Source organism: Ursus americanus, chromosome 1, assembly GCF_024610735.1.
Source record: "Ursus americanus isolate L20-20 chromosome 1, mUrsAme1.1.p, whole genome shotgun sequence".
Taxonomy (NCBI): Eukaryota; Metazoa; Chordata; class Mammalia; order Carnivora; family Ursidae; genus Ursus; species Ursus americanus.
This window is the reverse complement of record NC_142127.1, coordinates 38,239,145-38,263,701: the sequence shown is the minus strand read 5'-3', so window position 1 is coordinate 38,263,701 and position 24,557 is coordinate 38,239,145. Positions and strand designations below refer to the sequence as shown.

Genomic DNA, 24,557 nt, shown 5'->3' with positions numbered 1-24,557 from the left:
TTAGTTAGGGCCCTAAGAGAACAACCAGGAATAAGGCAAGGACTTTGTACACTCTTAGATATCATTAAGAGGAAGACTGCTTTGACTCCACGCATCACAAGCAAGTGGACTAGCTGAAACCCCTGCTTGGAGACCTACGCGTGCTCAAACTCAACAACTCTGGGAAGGCAACAGCCATGGAGAGAAGATCAGGGTGGGAAAGCAGCTGTAAATAAAACAATAAGGCAAGAAAGAGGGAGTCTGCAAATCAGTGGACAGTTGGAAAATTAAAATCTGTGCTCGAGGTCTAGAAATAGTGTTAAAAATAAGTAAAGAAGATCTCACATATGAGCGGTTTACTACCAAAATGGGATACTTGGTCCAAGAGCTAGAAATGTGTTGCCCAGACTACATGCAAATCAAGAGATTTTAGAGACCCCCCTGCAACCTACTTCTTCAGCTCTAGGAACAAAACCAACTTACTAAGTTGAGGGGGAAAACAGAGGTAACACGCCCACTTTTAGGGGAAAAAAAGCAATTTCTGTAGTTAAGATAATTATTATTCTAAAGCGTGACTTCAAACCAGCTGACATAAAAATTCACCCAAGCAGATAAAACTCCTGTAGCACTTAGTCCAAAGCTTCTCGAACTTTCCCATAAAAGCATCCCTACCGGCAAAGAAATAAATGTATACTCTAAGGACTGGAGGTGCAGCTTGGCTTAAAAATCCATGCACTAGGCGCAGGACGACTGGAGAAAAAAAGATTCGTGCACTATATTTTTGTTTGTTTTAATATAGAAATGTTTCTCATTACTTAAAAATTTCTTCTACATTGTTGAGCCAAAGTGCCAAAGCCCTCTTGCGCTCCTCCTTTGGCGCGGGAAGCCTGGCCCACTGCAGTGCTACCTGCAGGGTTTCCTCTATTCCATTATGGGAGGATGAGTGTCCACCTAACTTGTTTGATGATCTTGCCATTTTTCAGCTCCAGAGAAATCACCGGGGTACTTGGACAGACTGTTTTCCTCACTAGTTACTGCCACTCTGGATCCTACTGCTTCCATTAATTCTGGCCCATGCTAGTGGACTGATGTGAACAAGGTGGGAATGAGTGAGGAGCTAAGGAGTTTTTGTAAATATATACACACGCCATCTTATTTTTTTTTTGACCAACAAGTTAGAAAATCCTAACTTAACAGAATGGTTATACTTGTATATGGTAACTTTCTATAGGCATGAATATCTACATTCTTTTTTTTTTTTCTTAAGATTTTTAAAATTTATTTACTTGTCAGAGAGAGCACACGCACAAGTATCAGCAGGTGGAGGGAGAAGCAGGCTCCTCGCCAAGCAAGGAGCCTGACACGGGACTCAATCCCAGGACCCTGGGATCGTGACCTGAGCTGAAGGTAGACCTTTAACCAACTGAGCCACCCAGGTGTCCCAGATATCTACATTCTAACAAAGAAACGTGATATCAGGGAACAATTCCAAAGGTGAAGGCAAAACGCTTTGGTTAGAACAGGCCAATCCCATTTGTTGAGGTGTGGGAAGAGCCTCTAGGACTCTTCAGAACATATTGTAGCTCTAGTATTTTTAGGAATGCACAACCCCTAAGGGACTAGAACATTCCACCCAGTTTTCTCATACCCCCGCCCTGGACTCTTCCTCTCATGCCTAACTTGCTTCTTCTAAAAGAATACTCTCCTGTATCTGGAGTTTATCAGAATTTGTTCATATGAGCTAATAAATAATTCCTAAAAGTTCTTTTTAAAAAATATCACAGACCTGAATAGCATTAAAATGATTTTGCTACTTTGTCCATTCTATAAGATCAAATTTGTACATATTGGTTTTACATCTAATAAAGAATACTTATAACAGATATTCAGTTAGGAGGGTATTTCTTCACAGGGATCTTGATGTGCTTGGCTTACCTGAACCAGTGTTTGTCCTTCAGCTCTTGAATTCCTCACCAAATGGTTATTAGTTGAGCCTATGAATGAATGCTGCGGTCTGTTTTCTGCTTTACTCAAATTCTGGCTGTTGTGGAAACTCCCTGCTTCCTGGTATCCACTGTCAGAATAAGAATTCATTTGTGTTGAACTTCTTGAGTTGCCCAATGATCCTGCAGGAATGAAACCAGCAGGAAATATCTTTATTTTACACTTCCGATGCTCATTTTCAAATAGCACAAATTAAAAGCAAATCGATACTTAAAAGATAATACAACAGACCCTCACTTTCATGGAGAGATGTCTGTTCTGGTGAATAGAGGGTCCCCTGTTCTGGCTCTGTCCTGATGAGATAGTTGTTGGGGTGGACAGCGTCAGAAACTCTAGGTTTGTTTACACCAGTATTTGGCACATCTGTAAGAAGATAAGTTTAATCAGCTAAATCATGACAGTATTACATAAAAACTTGCTACACAGGTTCAGATATTTGTAACTTCTTATAATCTATATGTTAATACAAGACTATTTTCATTGTAAACTGCATAATCATTTAGACTCTTTCCTCTATGAAAGTGTTCCATATACTCATTTTATTAATATATTTTTCTAAATTTTATGACAATTTTTCAGCCTGATTACCACACCAAGTTAACTTATATATTATATGAAATCAAAATCTGAAAACTGACCTTGTTCCTCCTTGGAAAACTCACCTCTCAGGTGTCTTTCTCCAAGAGGAAGACTCTGGGTAAAGTGGCTAAGTGTTTAATAAAAGATCTTCCATACCTCCAAATGTTTGAAATAAAAACTTGCATGGTGTTTATATTATTGAGCTTGGTAATGAAATCTCCGAAGGTAGAGTTAGGTTTTTATGTTTTATTTCATGATATTTACAATCAGGGGAACTCTGTACAGTGTTTTCATAGTTACAAATGATGGAAATTTTAATTTTTTATCCGTTTGCCTACCTTACTCTTAGTCTTTTTCTGAATCAATATAGACAAATCTAAACCTGATCCTTGTTTCCTCAAGCCAAATCCACCTCTCCCATTATCTTTACTTTCAACTGTATCATTTTGCCATCTTGATCTTAAAAACAAAACTATTTACCCCCTTTCCTATCTCCCACGTCTGTTTTGTATGCTGTAAGTTGAGGTGGTGTAAATCACTGCTTTCCCCATTTCCATTCAAATGTGACCTCTTCTATTTCTTCAAAATACATTTGCTCATGTGCTGATTATCTTCAGAAGTCTCTTTCCTCAAATTTAACCCTCAGGTTGCTAAGAAACATTTTTTTCAGGAATGCTGCTTCACTCTCTCTTCAAAGATTTACACAAAGTCCGAATCACATTTTGAGTCCAACGTATAATCCTAAGAATTTCAATGTTTTCATTTGTCCTTCCTTTCTGAATTTCTTCCTTGAACTATTATATTAAGGCCCGAAGAATGCAGCTATGGGAAAAGATAGGTGTGTGCGTCAGACACAGGGAGCATCTGCGGGAAAGAAGCCTAGGAAAAATTTCCTATAGGAAGTAAAGCTCGCCCCTTCTTCACCACGCTTAAACTCTCTCGCCATGAGAGTATAAGCTCAGTGTGAGCAGGGACTTTGGTCTCGTCTGTTTACTGTTACTTCCTCAGTGCCGAGGATAGGTACATTGTACATAGTAGGTGACTGGTAAATATTTGTCAAACAAATTCCCACTAAGAAGAGCACCTTCTCTTTATTGAGTGCTGATTCACGCCTGGCTCTGTGTTATGGCTTTATTACGTTCAATAAAGTTTTATCTATGTAAAGCAAAGTAAAACTTGTAGGCATTGCTGATCAAGCTAGTTTGGAAAGCGAATACAAGTTTTATAGGAGAGCCTGGAGCCCCACTGCATTCTAAACCTTTAGCTTGACGCTGAATTCAATCCAAGGTTTTGTTTCCTAGCCTCCAGAAAGATTCACAGACATTCTTAATATAGGTTTTTAATGACCTGTCTCCTGATTTATTATTTGACAGTACACTTCTAGGTGGTAGAGTTCTGTGACAGTTCTGAATTCCTAAGTTTGGAATTTCAATAAAGATTACAGATTGTATATGGTTTCCCCGATACACACTGAAACCCGAATCTGAGGCTCTGTCAGGCTGATAATCCTGGGGAGTGATCTGCTGCATTTGTAAGTCTTCTGTTACGAGTTTCGACGGTTCTACACATTCTTATGCAGTACTTCTGGATGGAATTTCCTTAAGGACTAAGGAAAATCCGTAGTTTGCTAGGCTAGAAGAGTTTTACGTGGAATTGGTGTGCCGGGGAATAGTGACACAAGGGACGGCCTGACAGCAGGGCTGTGCCCCAGTCCACTGTGGCTTCATCCAAAACGGAGCTCTGACACATCAAATACGAAGCGGCGACCAGCTGTAGACATGGCAGCGCCCCTGTGGTAGATATGGCAGCGCCCCTGTGGTAGATATGGCAGCGCCCCTGTGGTAGCTCCAAGTCTTCTCATACGTGGAAAATGTACCATTTTTTAAAAGAAAAAGAGGTTTAGATAGTTCTTAGCTTCAGCTTTAGTACAAGATAAAACGTGGGACACCAATACATCAAAGCTTTTGGCTTGGAAACACTAGGTGGCATGCCATGTCAGGAGCTGAAAACTTATCACCATGGAAACCAAAACCCATTAGAGTTCCAGGTATGCTGCTTTTTTTTTTTTTTAAACTATTAGGAGCTAGTATTTAAATAGGAAAAGAGAAAGAAGCACCCTAAAAATCTGTACCTCAGCAATTGTGTCTCCTCATCCAGTAGAACATTTTTTCACAAATCATGTGACAAACAATTGTGCTCATTTAAACTCTTCTTTGAGGAAAGCTATTTAAAATAAATAATCTTAAACAGAGCAAGCACAAATCGTGAGATACAGGATTCCATACTAGTCACCCTAATTAACAGAATTAGTATCTCCAAAAAAACACAAAAACAAATGAAATAAACAAAATTACCCTGAAAGTAATATAACCATGTACCCTCTCTAAGTATTAGTACCTGTTTCTTACACTTTTAAAGATTTATTTATTTGAGAGAGAAAGAGGGAAGCAGAGGAAGAGGAAGAGAGAGAATCTCAAGCAGACTCCCTGGCTGGGTGCACAGTCCTATGTGGGGCTCGATCCCACAACTCTGAGATCATGACCTGAGCCGCAATCAAGCTCTTGGATGCTTAACCGAGCCACCCAGACACCCGTTTCTTAAACTTTTAAATGCAACACCTCAAAAAAAAAAAAAAAATATGGAAAAGGACAGTGAGATGGTAACTAAAACGCTAAGATACTAAATTCCCATGTCCCCCAAATCCAATTTGAAGATTTAAATAACTGAGTTATTTAGAGAACAGGGTCTAAATTTTATTTTTTTTAAAGATTTTTTTATTTTTTAAGTAATCCCTACACCTGACGTGGGGCTCAAGCCCACAACCTCAAGATCATGAGCTGCCACTCCACTGACCAAGCCACCCAGGTGCCCCTATTTTTTATCTTTAAGAAAATATTGAAGTTAAAGTCTTAAAAAGTCGGTAAATATGAATTTATATTATGATAAATATTATAATATATTATCATATTAATGAGCTATAACGCAACCAATTCTAAATTATCAAGGAGGTCTTCAGTCATTTTTCTACTTCTATAATGAAGCCCAATGGTAATGTGTATCTGCAAAGACAAAAAGATATTGATATTTCGCCTCAATCACTAAAAGAAAGTTAAATTATTTTCACACTGGTTTACTATTATTTACTGTTTCCTTGAAAACTTGAAATTCCCAAATTACACACACATAAATGTATACACACATAGTTGCTGAACCTGCAGTAAGAAGACCCCGTTCCCAATTACAAGGTATTCTTATAGTAGTAGGGTAAGGTCTGAGATTACTGACTATATATTATTTATGTAGTCTTACTTTAAAATGAATGTTTTTAAGAACATGTGCTATGAGGAATGAAAGAAGACACTAGTCAAATTTACCAGAAAAACTAAAGAATCTTACAGGATGGGATCACTTCACGATCACTGCTATAAAGCAGAGGTAAATAGTTGGCGTGTTGTGATTCAGCACAATGAGAACATGAAATTGAGGACGCTCTGATGTGCAAAAATGGCAAACAGAATGTCAATGCTACTTCTTTCACCTGTGTACTGAAGAACATGTGTTACTTTTTCACAAACATGTTTTGTGGAACATCAGCAATATTTTATGGGGCATTTTCTAACATCACATTAACATCTTCTATGAAAATGCATGTCTAAGAACATGGAATTTGAACAAGCTTCAAGGTAGAATGAAATAATCTCCATTTGTGTTTGCAAATGGGAAATTATTGGAAACATGGTCCTTTTTGCCTGTTCCATTTCATCTGAGGGCCCCAATATCACCTACACAAGGGTAATTAATTAGACAAAGTAGAAGGTTGCATCTAAGAAAACACTAGGGGACGGGACAATAATGCTGTAGGGCTACATCAATCTCATGCTATTATCCACCGTTAAGCTCATAGTAAAAGATAAAATACAAAGTGTATTATGATTTATCTCCCAAATACACACCAAGTGTGCATAAAAATATGCTCAGGAAACAGGCTAAGGTCTCTCTAAAGAACTTGAAATTACTGAAATTCCTCTGCTTTGTTAATCTGTGTGTCTTACTGTTTATGGTATATGAAATGGAGGTCTGTACTATGTGTAAAATCACCATGGAAACAGGAACTTAGAGATCAGTAAGGAGATTTTTAGTATATATAACTCTGTCACTAGTCTTTCACAGTCCAGCATATTATAACTTTTTGCTGATTCTCCTTGTTTGTGCCTTTTCTGAGTTGCCATGGTGTTTAAAGGTTTGCCCTTACATAAAAGATAATGTAATGTGAGTTTTGGCAGAACTCCTGGGATGATAATAGAATGCAGTGTTAAGGTGGATGATGCGGTCTTTGACAGTTAAGGGAAAGGAGTAGCTCACTTTTCTTCTAACTTTGGCCTGTGAGTTGAGGTTAGGCTTTCATACTGAGTGGCAACACTAATATGAGTAGAAAATTTTGTCTTATGGGGACTCAACTTCCTGTTTGGCTATGGTACTCTGGCTTCCTGTAGGGCGACAGGTTCAGGAAGAAGTCTACATTCCACAGAGCTACAGCAATATTCCAGTGCCTTCTATGGCTAAGAAGTAAAGCTCTAGGCCATGGACGACGGCCTTGAAAAGACTTCTCCTCTTCAGTAACTTCTTCAATGTACATGATTCACTTCTACGGCAGGTAACCCTATTACTGGAGGAAATGAGATCATTGGGAAATACTGTTGCTGAGTGGAAACGTGAATAGGGTGATGGAAACATGAATCATAAAAGCATTCTTTGATCCAGAGAAGACAGACATTGACTGATACGTTAAGATTACAGATACCTGGAGCTTACTGACTCAAATGTAAATTACTACATACATATGATATCCTTTAAAAGCTGGGCTTTAATGGAAGTAGAAACTTGTGAGAACGGGCAGAAGATCTTGTTTACTGAAACTATTTCTAGTCTGATTCTCTTGAGTATATCTAGATTCTTCAGTCTTATGCATACTTATGCTATCTTTTAAATATTAAGATAGTGGCTCAAAAAATTCTACTCATCTAGAAAATGTTGAGTGAAAAGTCTTGGAAAATGGAAACCATTAATAAGTATCTTCTAGTTCACTTTAAACTTTGCTCTAAACATCAATTAGGCTGCCTTTAAATCCACTGAAAAAGCTCATCAGCCTGGATTCAATTTTGTGGCTTAAGCACACTTAGTTTCTGCATAAGCTGGTATAAAGCACTTTATTTAATTTCTATAATGCAAATCTAAAAAGTATTTTATAGTTTTTATATGTCACCAGAGAGATCTCTTCTTCATAAATATTTTAAAATTCCTGAGTTCTGTTCAGGAATACAAAATGATTAAAAAATAATTGTTAGAAAAAAAGGTCTTTCTGCAAATAGTAATGTTGAAATGGGTATTCATCAAGTATTTTTAGGCTAAGCATGAATTAAAATACAGGTGTCACACTTACCATAAAGAATTTATCTATGTAAGAGGAAAACTAGAAAAATAAAGAATTTAGAACTATAAAGATGAAAAGAAATGGATCACACATGTCAAGTTTCCAACACTGAGTTTACAGTAGGTGCTCATAAAAGGCCATGGGCCTCTTGCTTCCTACAGAGAAAGCTGAAAAAAGAATAAAGGATTTTCTGTGATGTAAAAAAATCAGTGATCTATGGAACATAAGTGCTCAAAAATCATTCAAATATTTTTTCAAAGACACACTTTATTCCTTTTAGGGAAAAAAATGTTACCAAATATAGAAAAGGGTATATCTGATAGTAGGAGATAGATTCCCTTTGTTAAAACAAAACTCCCAAAACAAAAACCAAGAAAACTTCCTTTTTTTTTTTTTAAAGATTTTATTTATTTATCTGAGAGAAAGCATGAGCAGGGATAGGTGGGTGGGTGGGGTGATTGGGGGAGGGGGAGAGGAGGCAGGGGGCAGAGGGAGAGGGACATGCAGACTCCCAGCTGAGCAGGGAGAATGACTCGGGGCTGGATCCCAGGACCCTGGGATCCTGACCTGAGCTGAAGGCAGATGCTTAACCAACTGAGCCACCCAGGCGCCCCAAGAAAACTTCTTTAAAAAAGAAAAACCAAAAAACCCCACAGACATCTGTAAGGGTAGGATGATATTCCTATCAAAAAGAAATGAATAGGCCTTCCAAAACTAGGTTTTACTATAATTTTCTATCGGGCTTCTTTAGTGGTAAAGATTATCACAATAGAGCTAAATGCAGACCAACTTGGGCTTAAGAATGTAATGTGGGGTTACAGATGGTAGCCTTTCTAACATTTCCCAAAGCAACAACTGTAAACTGAGAAACTGTGGCTCTATGTGTTGAAGAGTTGGTAATGGAAAAAGAGGAGCTTTTAAACTTGATACTTTCTATTTTATTTTAGGTAGTTAATAGAATAATTTGTTCACGTATCACTAAGAGCATGAGAACACTTAAATGTTTATTTAACATGTTTATATTATACATAAAATGTTAGAGACTAAAATTGGATATGTGATTTTAATACAAAGTCTGACCTCACTGGGCGCCTGGGTGGCTCCGTTGGTTAAGTGCCTGGCTCTTGATTTTGGCTCAGGTCATGATCTCAGGGTTGTGAGATCGAGCCCCGTGTTGGGCTCTGCACTGAGCGTGGAGCCTGCTTAAGATTCTCTCCCACCCTCTCCCTCTCATCCCATGCATGTGCACGCTCTTTCTCTCTCTAAAAAGAAGTCTTAATTCAGCGTATTTAAGTCTTCCCCATACAGTACGCGTAACTGGCGTAGGAACATTCAGATACGTATTTGTTAAAATGAAATGCTAATATTCTTATTTGGTGGTCGCCACCCATCCACAAACCCTGTCCAGTCTTTTCACTACAAGCATCTTTGCTATAGATCTCTTTACCATAAGCATTTTCAACACAAACATTTTTGCTGTGCAGCTAATTGGCCATGAGGCAAATCTGCCGTACAAGATAATAAAAAAAAACCTGGTTGACAGTTTGGTTTCTTTTCTTCATTGATGCAGTACTCCTATTTTTATTTTACATAAATCTTAAGCCCTCATAATGGTCTATATAGTGGTGCAGAGTTTTGAACCCACATTTTCCACAGAACTTTGGAACATCTATCAACGGACATGTGACAATATGCCAAGAACAAACAGTGTAGAAGGCTAATCACAGCACAACACAAAATTCAGTTTCAAAGATGTATCCTAGTATTTGAAATCTGATGCCTCTCTTAATGAAGAAAAAAGAGAAAGTGTGATGCCAAACAAGGAGACACATCAACAAGCCAAAGTGTATAATGCTATCAACCAAAGACTTTGAAGATAAATGCTTAGGTACAATCCGCAAAATAAAAGCAGTATTGCCATGATTCTACATTACACACTTTGAATGTACTCAAATATTTTGCCTTTTGCAATAGTCTTCTACATTTTGCTATTCATTTTTCTTATTTCATTATGTCCTTTGAATGAATAGCTCTTTTTTTCCCGTGATTTTATTTATTTATTTATTTGACAGAGAGAGAGACAGGCTGTGAGAGAGGGAACACAAGCAGGGGAGTGGGAGAGGAAGAAACAGGCTCGCAGCAGAGCAGGGAGCCCAATGAGGGCTCCATCTCAGGACTCTGGGATCACGTCCCGAGCCGAAGGCAGATGCCCAACGACTAAGCCACCCAGGTGCCCCTCTGTGATTTTACCTTTTAGAGCACAACTGCCTTATGGCTAACTAGTTATGCTGTGAAAGTGTCTGCAGCTAAGATGGGTACAGTGAAGCTAGAACGTGCACAAACACAGCGATAAATACAGAGTTCTAAACTAGCGGAAAGACTGATGTCCAGCACGTTACATGTAATTTGGCTTAAATTAGGGTTCATTTAACAAAATCCTACCTATATGGAAATATACATTAAATAACGCCTACTGGCTGGAAACTGTCATTCATCTCATAGTGGGTTCATTTGTGCCATGGCTCACACTGGCAGTATGGCCAAGAGCTGGCAGGCTTTAACATGTGTCACTCTGATGTAGTCTGTTAACCTCCAATATGCCGAACGCTTTGTTTAAAGAATTTGTATTTAAGTTTTTTAAAATTAAAGTTTTCAAACGTAAAAGAGAGAGAAGGGGTGCTCATTCGGATAAGCGCCCCACTCTTGATTTCGGCTCAGGTCATGATCTCAGAGTCCTGGGATCAAGTTCCACATCGGGCTCCATGCTCAGTGTGGAGTCTGCTTGGGACTCTCTCTCCCTTCCCTCTAAAATAAATAAATCTTAAAAAAAAAAAATAGGGAGGGATGCCTGGGTGGCTCAATCTGCCTTCAGCTCAGGTCATGATCCCAGGGTCCTGGGATTGAGTCCCACATCGGGCTCCTTGCTCAGCAGGGAGTCTATTTCTTCCTCTGCCTGCTGCTCCCCCTGCTTGTGCGCTCTCTCTCTAGTAAGTAAATAAAATTTTTGAAAAAATAGGGAGAAATATAATTAACAACCTCCCCAATTTAATAGTTACAACGTTATGCCATACTTTTAATGCTCCATTTATCTTTTTCTTTTCTTCTGTTACAGAATTTTAAAACAGATCTCTCATGTCAGATCATTTTGACTCTAAATACTTCCATATGTAGCTCTGTAAAATAAGGACTTTGAAAAAACTACATTTATTTCATTATACCATATAATGAGTTCACAAACTTTCCTGATGTTTCAAAAACGTTCTTCAGTTGGCTTGTACTAGTCAGGCTGAAATAAGATTTACTGATGGCACTGGACAATGATTGCTATTTAGTACCTTAAATCTAAAAAGGGACTCCCATACCTTCATTTTCATCTTCTTAGCTCACTGAGGGAACCACAGCAATAAATTCAGGATGCGCCACATTCTGAATTAGTGTGTGGGTCTCTCATGGTGGCATTTATATATCCTCTAACCTCTGTATGTCTTTTAAGCAGAAAGTTAGAGCTAGAAGCTTTCAGGTCAAACTTTTGTGGTTAGAATACTTTATGGATGGTGTTGTGTATTTTACATCACGTCATACTTTAACTTTTATAGTTGTTAAGATCAGTCAGCCAATTCAAGTGAACTCAGCCCCATCTTTTCATATTTTCAAGTTCACCATCAACCTCTCTCCTAATGCAGTGGTTCTCAACCTTGGTTGCACACTGTAATCGCCTGGGATGGGGGTGGGTGTAGAGCTTAGACACTATTGCGGACTGAGTCCCACACCCAGGGATTCCAATTCAATCAGCCTAAGCTGTGGTCTGAATATTAGTTTAAAAACTCCCAAGGTAGTTCTAATGGGCAGCCAGGATCGAAAATACAGAGGTTTTTGCAAACACTGACAATCTTTGTTTCAATCAATTATTTCATTATAGGATGCAAATTGCTGATTTTTCTAATTTTATTGTTCTTTGTACATTTATCAGCAGGATTTCCTTTGACATATTTTAGATATCTTTAAATAGCTATTAATGGTCAGGGTTATTTGGTTATCCTAAAATATAATCTGTACAGGACCGGCAGGATAAACTTTTAATTCTTTTAATTACCAGTAATTAAATTAATTTACTTATGAGTAAGGTAGTATTCTCAGACTACACTGTGGGATCATGGGGGATCTTCAAAGACCATCAGTGCCTAGTTGGGGCCCCAGACTTAACAGCTCTGTGGGTGATCTGAATGTACAGCAAAGCTAGGGATGAGGTGTTGGTACTTGAATTACCTCCAAGGCGAAAAAAAAGTTTGTTTTTTGCTTGTTCTGGTAGTGGTTGTTGCATTTTTGTTGACAGAAAAACATATGTGATCATTTTGATCCAGATATGAAAAGAAAAGAAAGACAGGAAACATGACAATTTTATTAAATTCCAAGATCAGGTTGATCCCCAACTTCCATAAGAACTAATCAAATGAAAGAATGACCAGTGGTATGCTGGTCTCCATGTAATGTTCTGATTTAACGAATACTTAATAATAATTTCTTTAAGTGATTTTACTGTTTAATCTGTCCATAATAAAGCTTATGATATAGGGCATTGGAAATAAATGGCTTTTTTAAACTCTAATAACTCGTTAAAATTTTCTATATTCATGAAAATTTACACTCCTATACTCTGGCAACATAGTAAGCATTAATAGGCATAACAGTTGGTATAGGTAGGAATGCAGCAGAGACCCACTTGGATTCTGACAGTTGGCATGAAGGTTATTTTAAACTAGAGACATTTGAGATTCAACAGATGTAAAAAGAAGCCTTGGACCATCCCTTATTTCACTAAAAGCAGAAACTTCTGGGAGTGAGGCTGCCATGGATCCCCCCGGGGGAGATTTATGGCATGAAGAAAAAAAACAGAAGGACCACTTGCCCCTGCATAAACAAACATTATCACAAGATTTCTTACACCCATTTGTTCCCCTAGAAACCCATTTGTTTTTCCCCACAGAAGCCTTTTCTGCCCACTTCCTCTACTCCATTAAGTTAGGTAGATAACCCCTAACTTTAGCCATGTAGGTAGACTATTTTTGTGAGCGCCTATACAAATACTTCGGGATTATTTTTCTATTAATTTAACTATTGTCAGTTAAATTCACTGCCCCCTCCCCCCGTCACTTAACCTAAGAAGGTAGAGGAAAAGTCTCACCCCCTCCCACATATTGTTACGCATTTTTGGTGGGCAATTGGACAATATTTGCTCCAAAGCCCCCATATATACCCTTGCCCGCAGTTCCACTTAAAAAAATGTAATCGACAAAGATACTCAGGCAGATGTGCAGAGAAAACTTTTACTACTGTTTGTCAAAGGAAAAAATTGGAAAAAAACAAAATATTTACCAGCAAGGGACTGCTTACATAAATTTCTTAAACCGCGGATATTTAGCCATTAAAAAAGAGCCAGATCTTTACATACTGATACAGAAACACATGCTTGGTTTTTACTATGCTGTTAAGGAAAAAACCCAAGTCATAGGATAATGTATAATATATCCTCATTGAATTAAAACAAAACAAACTCAAAAGTGTGTATGCGATGGGGGGAGGGGGGCAATGGCCACGGTCTGAAAAGATGTGGGAATGAAGGAAATGTTTACTCCAAGTTCTTCCAGACTTAATTTTTGTAAAATATAAGAAGGCCTTTAGTAATACGACATTAAAAAGTTAAGAGGACCTTTATAAGGTCATTCAGGAAGCTACAGTGCCATAGCTGCGCTTAAGACGACTATCACGACTATGTGGCTCAGAAGGCCTGCAACAATAAGGGAGGGAAACTTGCCCAGTTTTCACAGAAAGTGTATCCTCCTGCTATAAAGAAGAGAAACAGGGAGGAATGAATGTATGATGAAATTTTGTCATTTGTACAATTCATAGCCACAGTAAATCATGACATCCAAAATCCTCAATAATCGTCCTTTATACATGACTGCTATTCTAATATCCCATTTATGAACATGTATAATATAGCTTCCTAGTCTATCGCCTTTATAAATGCCCTACATTTCTACTGAGGCATAAAGTGTTCCCATTTAAATTTGCGTCTTATCTCATGATATGCTGATGCTTTTTTGTGTTGTAAATTACTTGCTCCAGATGGAGAAAAAAAGAAAGATAAATTGACTTAGGGCTAGTCTCTCATTTATCTTTTATCTTCAGTATTTATGTGTGTTTTTTTTTTTTAAACCCACCACACTGGAAGAAAGTTGTGTCCGTTCATTTTAGGAACGAAATTTAAATATATAAACAAAGTGCAAAACCTAATCCCTATAAAGTCTGAAATTTCACAGTGTCCACGAACTACTACCGTCAGTACACACCACACGACAATGATTTCAATGGACAGCGTGGGAAACTGTGGCACTCCGGTACACATTCCACAGTACACGGGTGTGGCCCTGTGAAGTTAAATCATCTTATCAGTTTCAAATTTCTATTTTATCATCATCATTTTTGTATTTATTATCAAATATTAACTATCTCAACTGTATGAAGTCATTAATATTTTCTCTCCTACTCATTACTTAATGTAAAAGCCCCAAACAAATCTCTTTACCCTGTAATGCCTTCTAGGGCAACCAGAAATTTCTCTTAGCTCCCTTCTTCTGTGTCCTTTGCTAAACTTGTTGCTTTCAGAAAGACTATAGCTATCTTTTGGCTTCTTTACTTTCTTAGGAGTAGTAATTCCCAAACAGTTATTTAACATATATTAATTCTGCTCTTGCGACTATTTCTCAAGTGCAAGTGAGCCTGATTCTTTGGCTTGTGGGAATAGACAGTGCACTGGGGTTCAGAAGGAGGCTCCTTCTCTTAATCTGCAGGGAAGAGGGGTTGGGGAGGTGGTGAGGAGGGAAGAATAGGATTCTCAGGCTGATGCCATGCTGCTCCCCGCCCCTCACTTTACACATAAGTCCTAAAACTGGAAACTGCCTAGACTCTAGTATTTTTTTTTCCCGGGAACAGAAAAACTGTGAAATTTTGTCTTGTGGCACAATTCACTTTACAGGATGTGGCTGGAGGATTTAAGTAACAACCAATGAACGCTTTGACAAAAGGATTCAATTTATGGTTTCAACAGCTTCTGTCTGGTAGGTAACACACACTACATATGCTGGTTGGTTTTTTTGTTTTCTTTGTTTGTTTTTTTGGTGAGTAAATTGGTGTGCTTTTTTTAAAGAGAAGTAAGCCCAAGGTCTTTTTTTCCTTTCCTTGAAAGCTACTCTGCATAATATTTTCCATCATGAAGAATTATAATTACATATGCATGTATTTGCACCTCACTTTCCTCAGGCCTTTACCTATTACTCTTTTACATATTTTCATAACTATGGTGTTTATCTTCCATTTTATTGTCTGTGTTCTCAAAAGCCACCTCAAATTTTGGCAGAACACAAGAGACTGTACAAATACGTCAATTTTTAAAAGGTATGAAGATGTGAATGATGGAAAATGGAACACTAATAAAAGAGAAAACAGGAAGGAACACTAAGACAACATTCTTTCCTCACTCCTTTTTAGCAGAATATACATAAAAAACACAAAAATGCAAGGTTATGGCTAGAGAAGAGACTTAACCAAAACAGAAAATGATAAACTCTCTCTTTTTTTTTTTTTTAAGATTTTATTTATTTATTCGACAGAGATAGAGACAGCCAGCGAGAGAGGGAACACAAGCAGGGGGAGTGGGAGAGGAAGAAGCAGGCTCATAGCAGAGGAGCCTGATGTGGGGCTCGATCCCATAACGCTGGGATCACGCCCTGAGCCGAAGGCAGACGCTTAACCGCTGTGCCACCCAGGCGCCCCAATGATAAACTCTCTTAAGAAAAGACAAAGGGATGTGCATTTTATGTTTTTAGAGTAGATATGTAACACTGGTAAGCTAGAAAATACAGAACAATGAAGAGAGGGGGAACAGGAAAGCAAGATGACAATAAGGTCATATGCTTCAAAATAACTTTACTTCTTCTGGGGAAGCTTCTCCTGAAGATTCCTTCTCAGCCACCCTGAGGACACAGAAGTGCTCTGTAGAATGGACGGTTCTCCTCATGCTTTAGGAAGTTATCTCTTGGAGCACCAAACTTAAAAAGCTTTGGCTTTTTACTTTCGAACAGCCTACTAACCCTCATATAAAAACCAATCAAATGACTGATGGACCAAACGACTGAACAACCAACCAGCTCAAGCAAACGAGCAAAGGGATTCCGCTGAACTGAACGGTAACGCAACAGAAAGCTTTTCTGCCTGGGGCATCCTGAGCTCTTCCTTAGAAAAGGACTCTGCAGTAAGTTAGCTATTTAAAAACAAAATTCAGCAGCTGGTCTCAGTTTCTGGCATTTCCACAGAACGTACCATCCTGAAAAGACCTGAGTAGGCAAGGATCTCTTGCAGGTAGTGATCAAATCACAGCCCAGCTAACAATTCACTGACTGCTAAGAAGCTTTTAAAGTGCCAAGCTTTCCAAGTCAAATTTGTAATATATATATAAAGGTAGAGAAACTGTCTACAGGAAAACGTTCAAAACATTAAAGAAAAAAAATGAGGAAGAGTAAGAGACTTTCAATCCTAAATCTTTTCATGTAATCTTTTCTTATTTAAGAAACCAAGAAAATTGAATAAAGATGTTACTTTTGTCAAGATCTAGTTAAACACAGAGTAGACCACATATATATTTTTTTACTTTTAAGCCAGGACTGCCAAATTCTAAAAATGAGATGATTTTTATTTTTTTATTATTTTTTTGAATTATTGCCTTAATTATATTTTATTTTTTCCAATTTTATTGAGCTATGATTGGCATATAACATTGTATTATTCCAAGGTATACAACATAATGATTTATGTATATATTATGAAATTATTACCACAGTAAGTTTACTTAACATCAATCACAAGTTAATGTGCTGGAAAAAATAGAATTAGTTTTTACACTTATAAGTAATGATTTTAAGTCTACTGGACCACAGTCTTTAGAACTGGATGCATGTGTGAGTTGAGACTGAGGTGATTTTTACACTATATTTAGTATCTCTGCATGCAATGTGGTAAAGAGAAGATAACAGTTTACAGGAAAGTAGCAGCAAAACTGCCATTTTATGTCATTATTTACTTACAATCAAACTTCTAAAGACATCTATAACTACTTAGAAAAAGAAATATGAAACAAATCATATTTTACTCTTTTATGCATACAATCAAATTTCAATTTTCTACCCTTATCTTTGTAGCTTATTGCCATAGTTACAACTTAAATGTCCTAAGTATGGCTGAAAAGTAGGCCAATTTAAGGACACACACAAGTAACATTAATATAGTTAAAATACGTGGAGTAAATAGCAGTTGTGATTGCAGTGGTTGAAGATTAATACAGTCCTCTTCCCCCAAAAGAAAAAAAGGGTAAGTAAATGTAACATCTGCCAAGTTTGAACAAGGGTTTGGGTTAAGAGTATATCCTGACAAAGTAAGGGATGAAACATAGTTATTAGGTGTGATTTACAAATGTAGCTGTGCTGAAGACGATGAATTACCGGAGTTGTATTTCCCTGATACTAAGGTATTGGGGGAGCTACTTGGACAATACACATATAAATAATATTTTATCTTTGTTTAACTCATTAGTAAGTCATGAAGGTGGTGGTCAAATGACTGAAGCCAAGTAAAAGTACCAGAGGGGAGGGGAGATAGAAAGGCCATCAAGGGTCCAGATATTTCATTCTCTATTATGAGTCCTTCCTGATCTAAGTTCATTCTCTCTGTATGTAAATCAACACCATTATACCCTGTGCCTGGCTGGCTTTAGGTATGAGAAACCACCACTTGCCTGTTCCAGCTCAGTTCAGCCAGGGCAGACTGGGGTGTATCAGGAGGAGAGCCGCGCAGAGAAGCCAGATGTTCTCCAGCTCTGCTCTAGGCAGCATTTCTGGCTTGGCTTTGTCTCCTTCCTAGTTCCAGCTAATGCTGAAAATCTCCCCCTGCCCCACCTCCCATCAGTGCTCCCGTTTAAAAACAAAACTACCTAACTCACTGCCCCTTCAGTCCTAGAAATGGTAGTAGCTGTGGGTATGATCACCCTCTGGGGTGTTTCGACATGCTGTTTAATCCTCCCAAACCTTGTGATCCACACCTGAACCACAACGTCCCAAATCAAATCCCTCATATGGAACTAACTGGCATGGGCTGGGTTTTCCCCACCTGACTGATACAGCTATCAGCACTGGGCTGCAAAGAGTTCTCACCTACCAAATACTACCACTCAACAGAAAAGGGCAATATATAGGAGATTTTAATATTCTGTGGGTAAAAGAAATATAAATGATGATGTCAAATGAGGAAGGACAAGAGGATCAACGTTACATACCTAAAGGGAGGGAGAAATAATACAGTCTTTTCAGGAAAGCAACTTGGTCACACATAACAAGAGCCTTAAAAATGTTCATATACTCTAAATAATATTTTATTTCTTTAAAGTCTAGCCTAAGGTAAATCAAAGGTACAGATATAATTTTGTATACAGGGATGTTTACCACAATGTTATTTACAATAGTAAAAAATGAGAAACAACCTGAATGTCCAGAAATAGGAAATATCAGTAAATATGGCATATACCTGTAGTTTTCCTTTATAGCTCCCCCCCACATCCCCACCAAATTTCGAGTGTATAGAGTTACATACCTCCACTAGACTTGAAGCACTTAAGAGGACAAGGATATCTGTTTTAAACGTTGACAACTATGTGCTAGACAACCATTTAAAGCTCTCAAGAAATATTTCTGGAATAAATTAATGATGCACTATTAAAGCTAAACTTACAGAAGAATTTTATATTAAGTGGTAAATTTTTGCTACAACCAAGTACCAAATGCACTACTGTGTCCTTTGCATTTTTCTTTAAATTTTTCAAATCACTTTTTAATAGTTCATAGTTCCGATATTTCTCCTGAGGAAATGTTTTGATCAGGTGACTTTTTGCTCAGAGGACTTTCAGTGGTTCCCCATGACGTGCAGGAGAGTTCAATTTCGAGTTGTATTTACAGATCTCTATAATTTGAGCAAATGTGGCCATCTAGACTTTGCACATTTTACCATCTCCTAAACCAGTTTTAGATGTTTGGATGTGACTTTCTGTCTCTTCTGCTGCCCAGTGACAAAGCGCTCTCCAGAGCCTGGCTACCCGTCAAGCTCTAGGCTCCAGGCCCATCTTCTCTGCAAAGCTACCTCAGAAGTAGGTTGTCCATTTACAGCAATGTTTCCCACATGATATATTTCTGGCATTTAACCCCATATTATTTCATGGCATGATTTTCCTTATATTACACTACTGCTAGTGAGTCTTATTGCTAAGTAGCTTTTCATATGTCTTTGGTTTCAATAAACACTACAATTCTTGGGAACAGCTTCTTTATACAACAGCAGATTGCCTTGCATGCACTACGAATAACACCAGAATCCTGGTAGCAGGTCCTGGTAAACTTAGATGCCACGCATTTGGTGACTTTTGAGTTTTAATCAAGTTCAAAACTCGTTTAAAAATTGTCAAAGTATTTAGAAATCAAGGCCCATTTTGCCATTTATATGTTGATGATCATTCTTTACATTATAGGCAGCACAGGAAGTGCAGAACATCCGCAAGTTGTGCCCCCGCTGTGTGACCAGCCACATGTACAGTACTGGGTCCACGGTGGAGGTGCTCAATAAACATTCAATGAATGAACACTGAGTGTGAAGACATCAAATATTTGTGAAAGTGGCAGACACTCTCTTTAATGTAATTCATCCTTTGTATAAAATGAATTTGGGGTAAAAAGATAGGAGATTACATTAGAAGCTTCTGGACTATATTAGAAGCTACCATATATTTTACATCTGGATACATAAAGAATATGAACGTTTAAGACAACTCTTCTCTTGAGTGTGGGAAACATTATGAAAGGAAAGACCTTGATTTATATAAATGATTAGCCAACTTTCCCAGATGATGCAGTAACTTTTGAGGGCATTGCTGTACTGTCTTATGATAGAAAAGAAAATATTTAGATAATATATGTTGATATTGAAAAGTGTCCAGTGATTATAAAATTGGTATGTTGATGTCCAATGCTTTAACTTTCTTTATAGCTGACGTATACAAACCTACTCCACAATGTTCAAAAAATCAAGTAACTTAAAAACTACTTCAAAGCAAAGCAGCTCAACATTGTCACTAGTAAAGGCTTTGCTTGGCTTATTTCACCAAGAGGCAGTAAAATGAGAAAGCAGGCTATGAAACCATTCTTGTTGCATGTAAAAGACATAAGGAAGATTTTTTTATATGATAAAAACTCATACCTGTTGATCTCCAAGGAAACGACTTCTCAGTTGAGCTAGAGAAAAGGGGAAAAAAAGGAACATTTACTTCATAATAAAATTTAACTGTGGGCCTATTTTGCACATAAACATTTAATTTTCACATTTCATTTCATAAAAGTATAAAAATCTCAAACTTTAAAGCCACTCTTCTAACTAAGTTAATTTTTAGACACTATTTAACCTTCCATATCAATTTGGGACAAAACTATATTTCCACCTGAAAATTAAGGCAAATTATAAAGTGACATAAGATTCCCCTTGGATAAGAAAAATAAAATAGCATAGCTATGTATGATATTCATGGTACTTATGATATACCATGTTGCTTTCTGTGATAACTAATATGAAAACTACATATACATTAAAAAAAATCTACATTATATACAGAGTACTTATGTATGTGTATACTGAATACAACACATTAAAAAGGACCCAAAAGACTGTTAAGAACTTCATTCATTTTAGTTATTTTCAAAAGAAGCCATAGAAACTATAATAGACACAAAAGTTAATGGAGTTAGTTTGAACTGAATGCTACTGTATAAAACTTAAACCATATAATAAACCTTTACATCAAAAATATAAGGTTTGAAAATCCAAGAGAATATTTTAGCTATACATGTCTCTAACCAAGTTTAATAAATTTATATTTTAATAAATTTGTGCTTAAAAACATTATCTGTGCCTCCCTGCCCCCTGCCTCACAATCCCATCCCCCAAACACAGGAGAGCAGGGTGCTAAGAGGACAGTGTGGTAGAACATAAGAACAAGAGAACAAGAGGCTGGATTACCAAGCATTTGCTTAATGAAGTACTTCACATAAAGTATCTCCTTTATATTATTCACAACAACCTTATGAATAGATACATTATCATCTTTATTTTACAGGTAAAGAAACTGGCCAACGTCTTTGTTATTAACCAGAATTGCTGAGATTTAAATGCAGGATGGCCTGATTCCAAAGTCAGGACTTCTCACTACTATATATGGCAGAATGGCTTATGATTCCATTTTTGCATTAAACATGTACACACACACACACACACACACACACACACACACACACACACACACAATATGCCTAGAAAGAAGTCTGGAAAAATAAAAACCCAAGTGTTAGCAGCAGTTTCTGTGGGGTACAACTAAAAAGTCTTTTTTTAAATTTTCCTTTTCCTTCTTAAACATTTGTACTTTTTGGAATCAGAAAAAAAGCACGTATTGACAGGTTTTTGGAATGTATTAAGTTTAAGGAAAAGATGTGTGTTTGGGCTTAAGGAAACACTGTAAAATAAAGGACCTGGAATATAAGAAGGGAAAAATGCTTTCAGTGCTATAGTTCTAAGATTTCAAGTTCTTGTTAACCTCTGATATTTCCCCAATTCATTAAATGGTTAATGAAACTCTGGATTCAGTAAGAACTTCAACTTTGTGTGTGATTTGCCTTTACTTTGTCAGAGGCAAAGTAGTTTACATTCCAGAACCTTGAACTAGCTGCAAGCAGGGGGGCAAGCTCCCAGTGAATAGAGTCAACCAGTTAATGCAAATCTTTAGCACTCTGCTGACTTTCCTTTATCTGATGTACTCCTAACTGATTTCAGAAGGGACTGATGGGACAGGAAAAGATGTAAAGTTGGTCAAATACCAGTAAAGGCACATTTGTTATCTTGCTCTTGAGGGTGGCTTATGACATTCTGTGAGTCCAAAAGTGGTTCCCTTGAATCTGTTTTTATTTCATTCTATTATCTAAATTAGTTTTCTAAACACTGAGGTTATTACCCAACTGTGTTCCTATCAAAATGTTCATCTGGTCTGCCAATATTAAAATATGTGATAAATTAAACAGCCAACCAGAAATGTTTATTTAACATACCTCAAGTTTCCTGGGAATATCATGAAATTTATCTTCTGAGTTTGAAAATTACAAAAACTTTAATGAAATACCTTTAAAAGACTTTTTATTCTCATAATTATAGATCACAGAATACAATTCATGTTAATTGCTCAAACTGGGCAAAGGTTGTGGCTATTTTGCCCATCTTTTTATGTCATACTGCCTCACACATAGCAGATGCTTAATATATGTTGTTGCAACAAACTGTGTAGAATACTGAATTCTTTTTTTTAAACATTTTTTAAAAGATTTTTAAAATTTGTTATTTATTTGAGAGAGAGAGAGAGAGAGAGAGAGAAAGAGCAAGAGCAGGATAGAAGGGCAGAGGGAGAGGGACAAGTAGACTCCCCGCTGAGCAGGGCTGGATCTCAGGATCCTGAGATCAAGACCTGAGCTGAAGGCAGACGCTTAGCTGACTGAGCCACCCAGCCACCTGTAATAGAGTTCTTAATTATTCTGAATGAACAGGTATATATAAAATATCAGTTATTACTTTGCTCAAGCAGGTCAACTTACTCTCCTCCACTCTAGGGAAGAAATTCCAGTAGCCTCAATTAGGTAAACAGCATTTTTATTGCTGAAAAGGCCTTTAGGGTCATCAAAGTACATATGATCTCACTCATATGTGGAATTTAAGAAACAAAACAGAGGATCATTGGGGAAGAGAGGAAAAAAACAAAACAAGACGAAATCAGAGAGGGAGACAAACCACCAAAGACTCTTAATCACAGGAAACAAACAGGGTCGCTAAAGGGGAGAGAGGTGGGGGGATGGGGTAACTGGGTGATGGACATTAAGGAGGGCACGTGATGTAATGAGCACTGGGTATTATAGAAGACTGTAATCACTGACCTCTACCTCTGAAACTCATAATATATTATATGTTAATTATTTGAATTTAAATAAAAAAATACAATAAGCCATTCTCAGATGAAGGTAATGGAAGCCTCAGTTAATATTTTTCTCTACTCTATTTTAGATAAAAGATAAAAATCATTAGGAAAATAAGCTAATATTAGGATTAAAAATAAGCAAAAAGTTCCATGGTATTTTTTGAAGACTGTATATTCAGCCCAATTACTTCACACTAATCTTACGAATTCTGTGTTATAACTGGTCACTGCCATGTTATTCAGAATAGTCTATTTTCCTTTGAAACACGCATTTTAAATGATTCTTAAACTGTTCACTACTCTGGGATTTGGGTATTAGACAATAAACATGTACAATTTTGAAATGCTGTTTTAAGTCACTGAACGTAGCCTGCTTTTATTAGAACAATTAGACGCAGCTCCATATTAGAACAGGCTTATACTCGCCTTCTTTCCTTCCTCTCTCCAACCATCTAATCCTAGAAACACTTCCCCAACTTTTATTGACTGTCTACAGTGTGTCTCTAGGCACTGTGCCCACAATGACTCCATCCCATTCCCTTCTTATCTGAAGATGCCAAGTAGCTTGTGTTCAAGGAGCTTCCGCGGGAATATAAAACATATTTTAAAATACAAGAACTGAATCACCCACGATAACTTTGTTTCAGTGGAAAGATGCATACACAATTTCTAATGACTTAATTATCCACAACCTTCTAGAATGAAATCCATTCATAAGTTTGGGACTGTCTAGTCACACAGTGAACAATGAAAAACAAGTTCATCAGCAAATTAATACATTAATGTGAACAATATTAATTTTGTTTTAAGGAAGACACCATACCTTCATCACAATGTTACATAAAAATTTGTGGTAAACCACTGTCAAATTCTACATACTTCTGAAATAAAATGTTTTATTTTTTATTTCACAGGCATAAATGCAGGCAAAAATATGTTTGCTAGACATGTAAGGCTATGCAGTGTCTTCAAAACCCTGCTTATTTTGGGATTGTCCCACAAGGCAGAGAACATGCCTGCTCGCACTCCTCTGCAGGGAGGGCGGGCCAGCAACTGAGAGTCTGTAGGAAGCCATGTGAGGGGGTGGCAATGCTATAGCGGGGGGCATCTAGAGCGGACCCAGCAGTGGCAGTGGGCATTGTTCCTGGACACCCTTACTCAGAATCAGGTTCTCTGGACTTCCTAGAGATTCCATCAAGTTGATACCCAAAAACTTTTAGTAAGTTCCTGTGGTGCTTACAGAATAGAGAGGATTCTATTTGCAACCAAAAGCCCTGATTGATGTTATCATAAAACAAAGTATTATGACTGAAAACAAATACAAACAGCCCTTCTGAAAAGAGCCCAAACCTTAGTCTTTAACTCTAGAGCTGTACATCCAAGTGCATACTGGCTATAACACACTTT

General features: G+C 37.4%; 1 protein-coding gene across 8 annotated transcripts in view; it reads right to left on the bottom strand.

Annotated features, from left to right (window-relative positions):
• Window positions 1–24,557, bottom strand: part of PKP4 (plakophilin 4) — a 236,160-nt gene that overhangs the window by 58,109 nt on the left and 153,494 nt on the right. For 6 of the 8 annotated variants that reach the window (XM_087860912.1, XM_087860933.1, XM_087860920.1 and 3 more), the window contains exons 4-6: window positions 20,345–20,379; window positions 2,215–2,346; window positions 1,915–2,105 (exon numbers count right to left, since the gene is read on the bottom strand). In XM_087860912.1, the coding sequence (XP_087717038.1) occupies window positions 1,915–2,105; window positions 2,215–2,346; window positions 20,345–20,379 (358 nt within the window). The remainder of the gene's footprint in view (window positions 1–1,914; window positions 2,106–2,214; window positions 2,347–20,344; window positions 20,380–24,557) is intronic. The other 2 variants (XM_087860922.1, XM_087860927.1) reach the window with 1 other exon arrangement.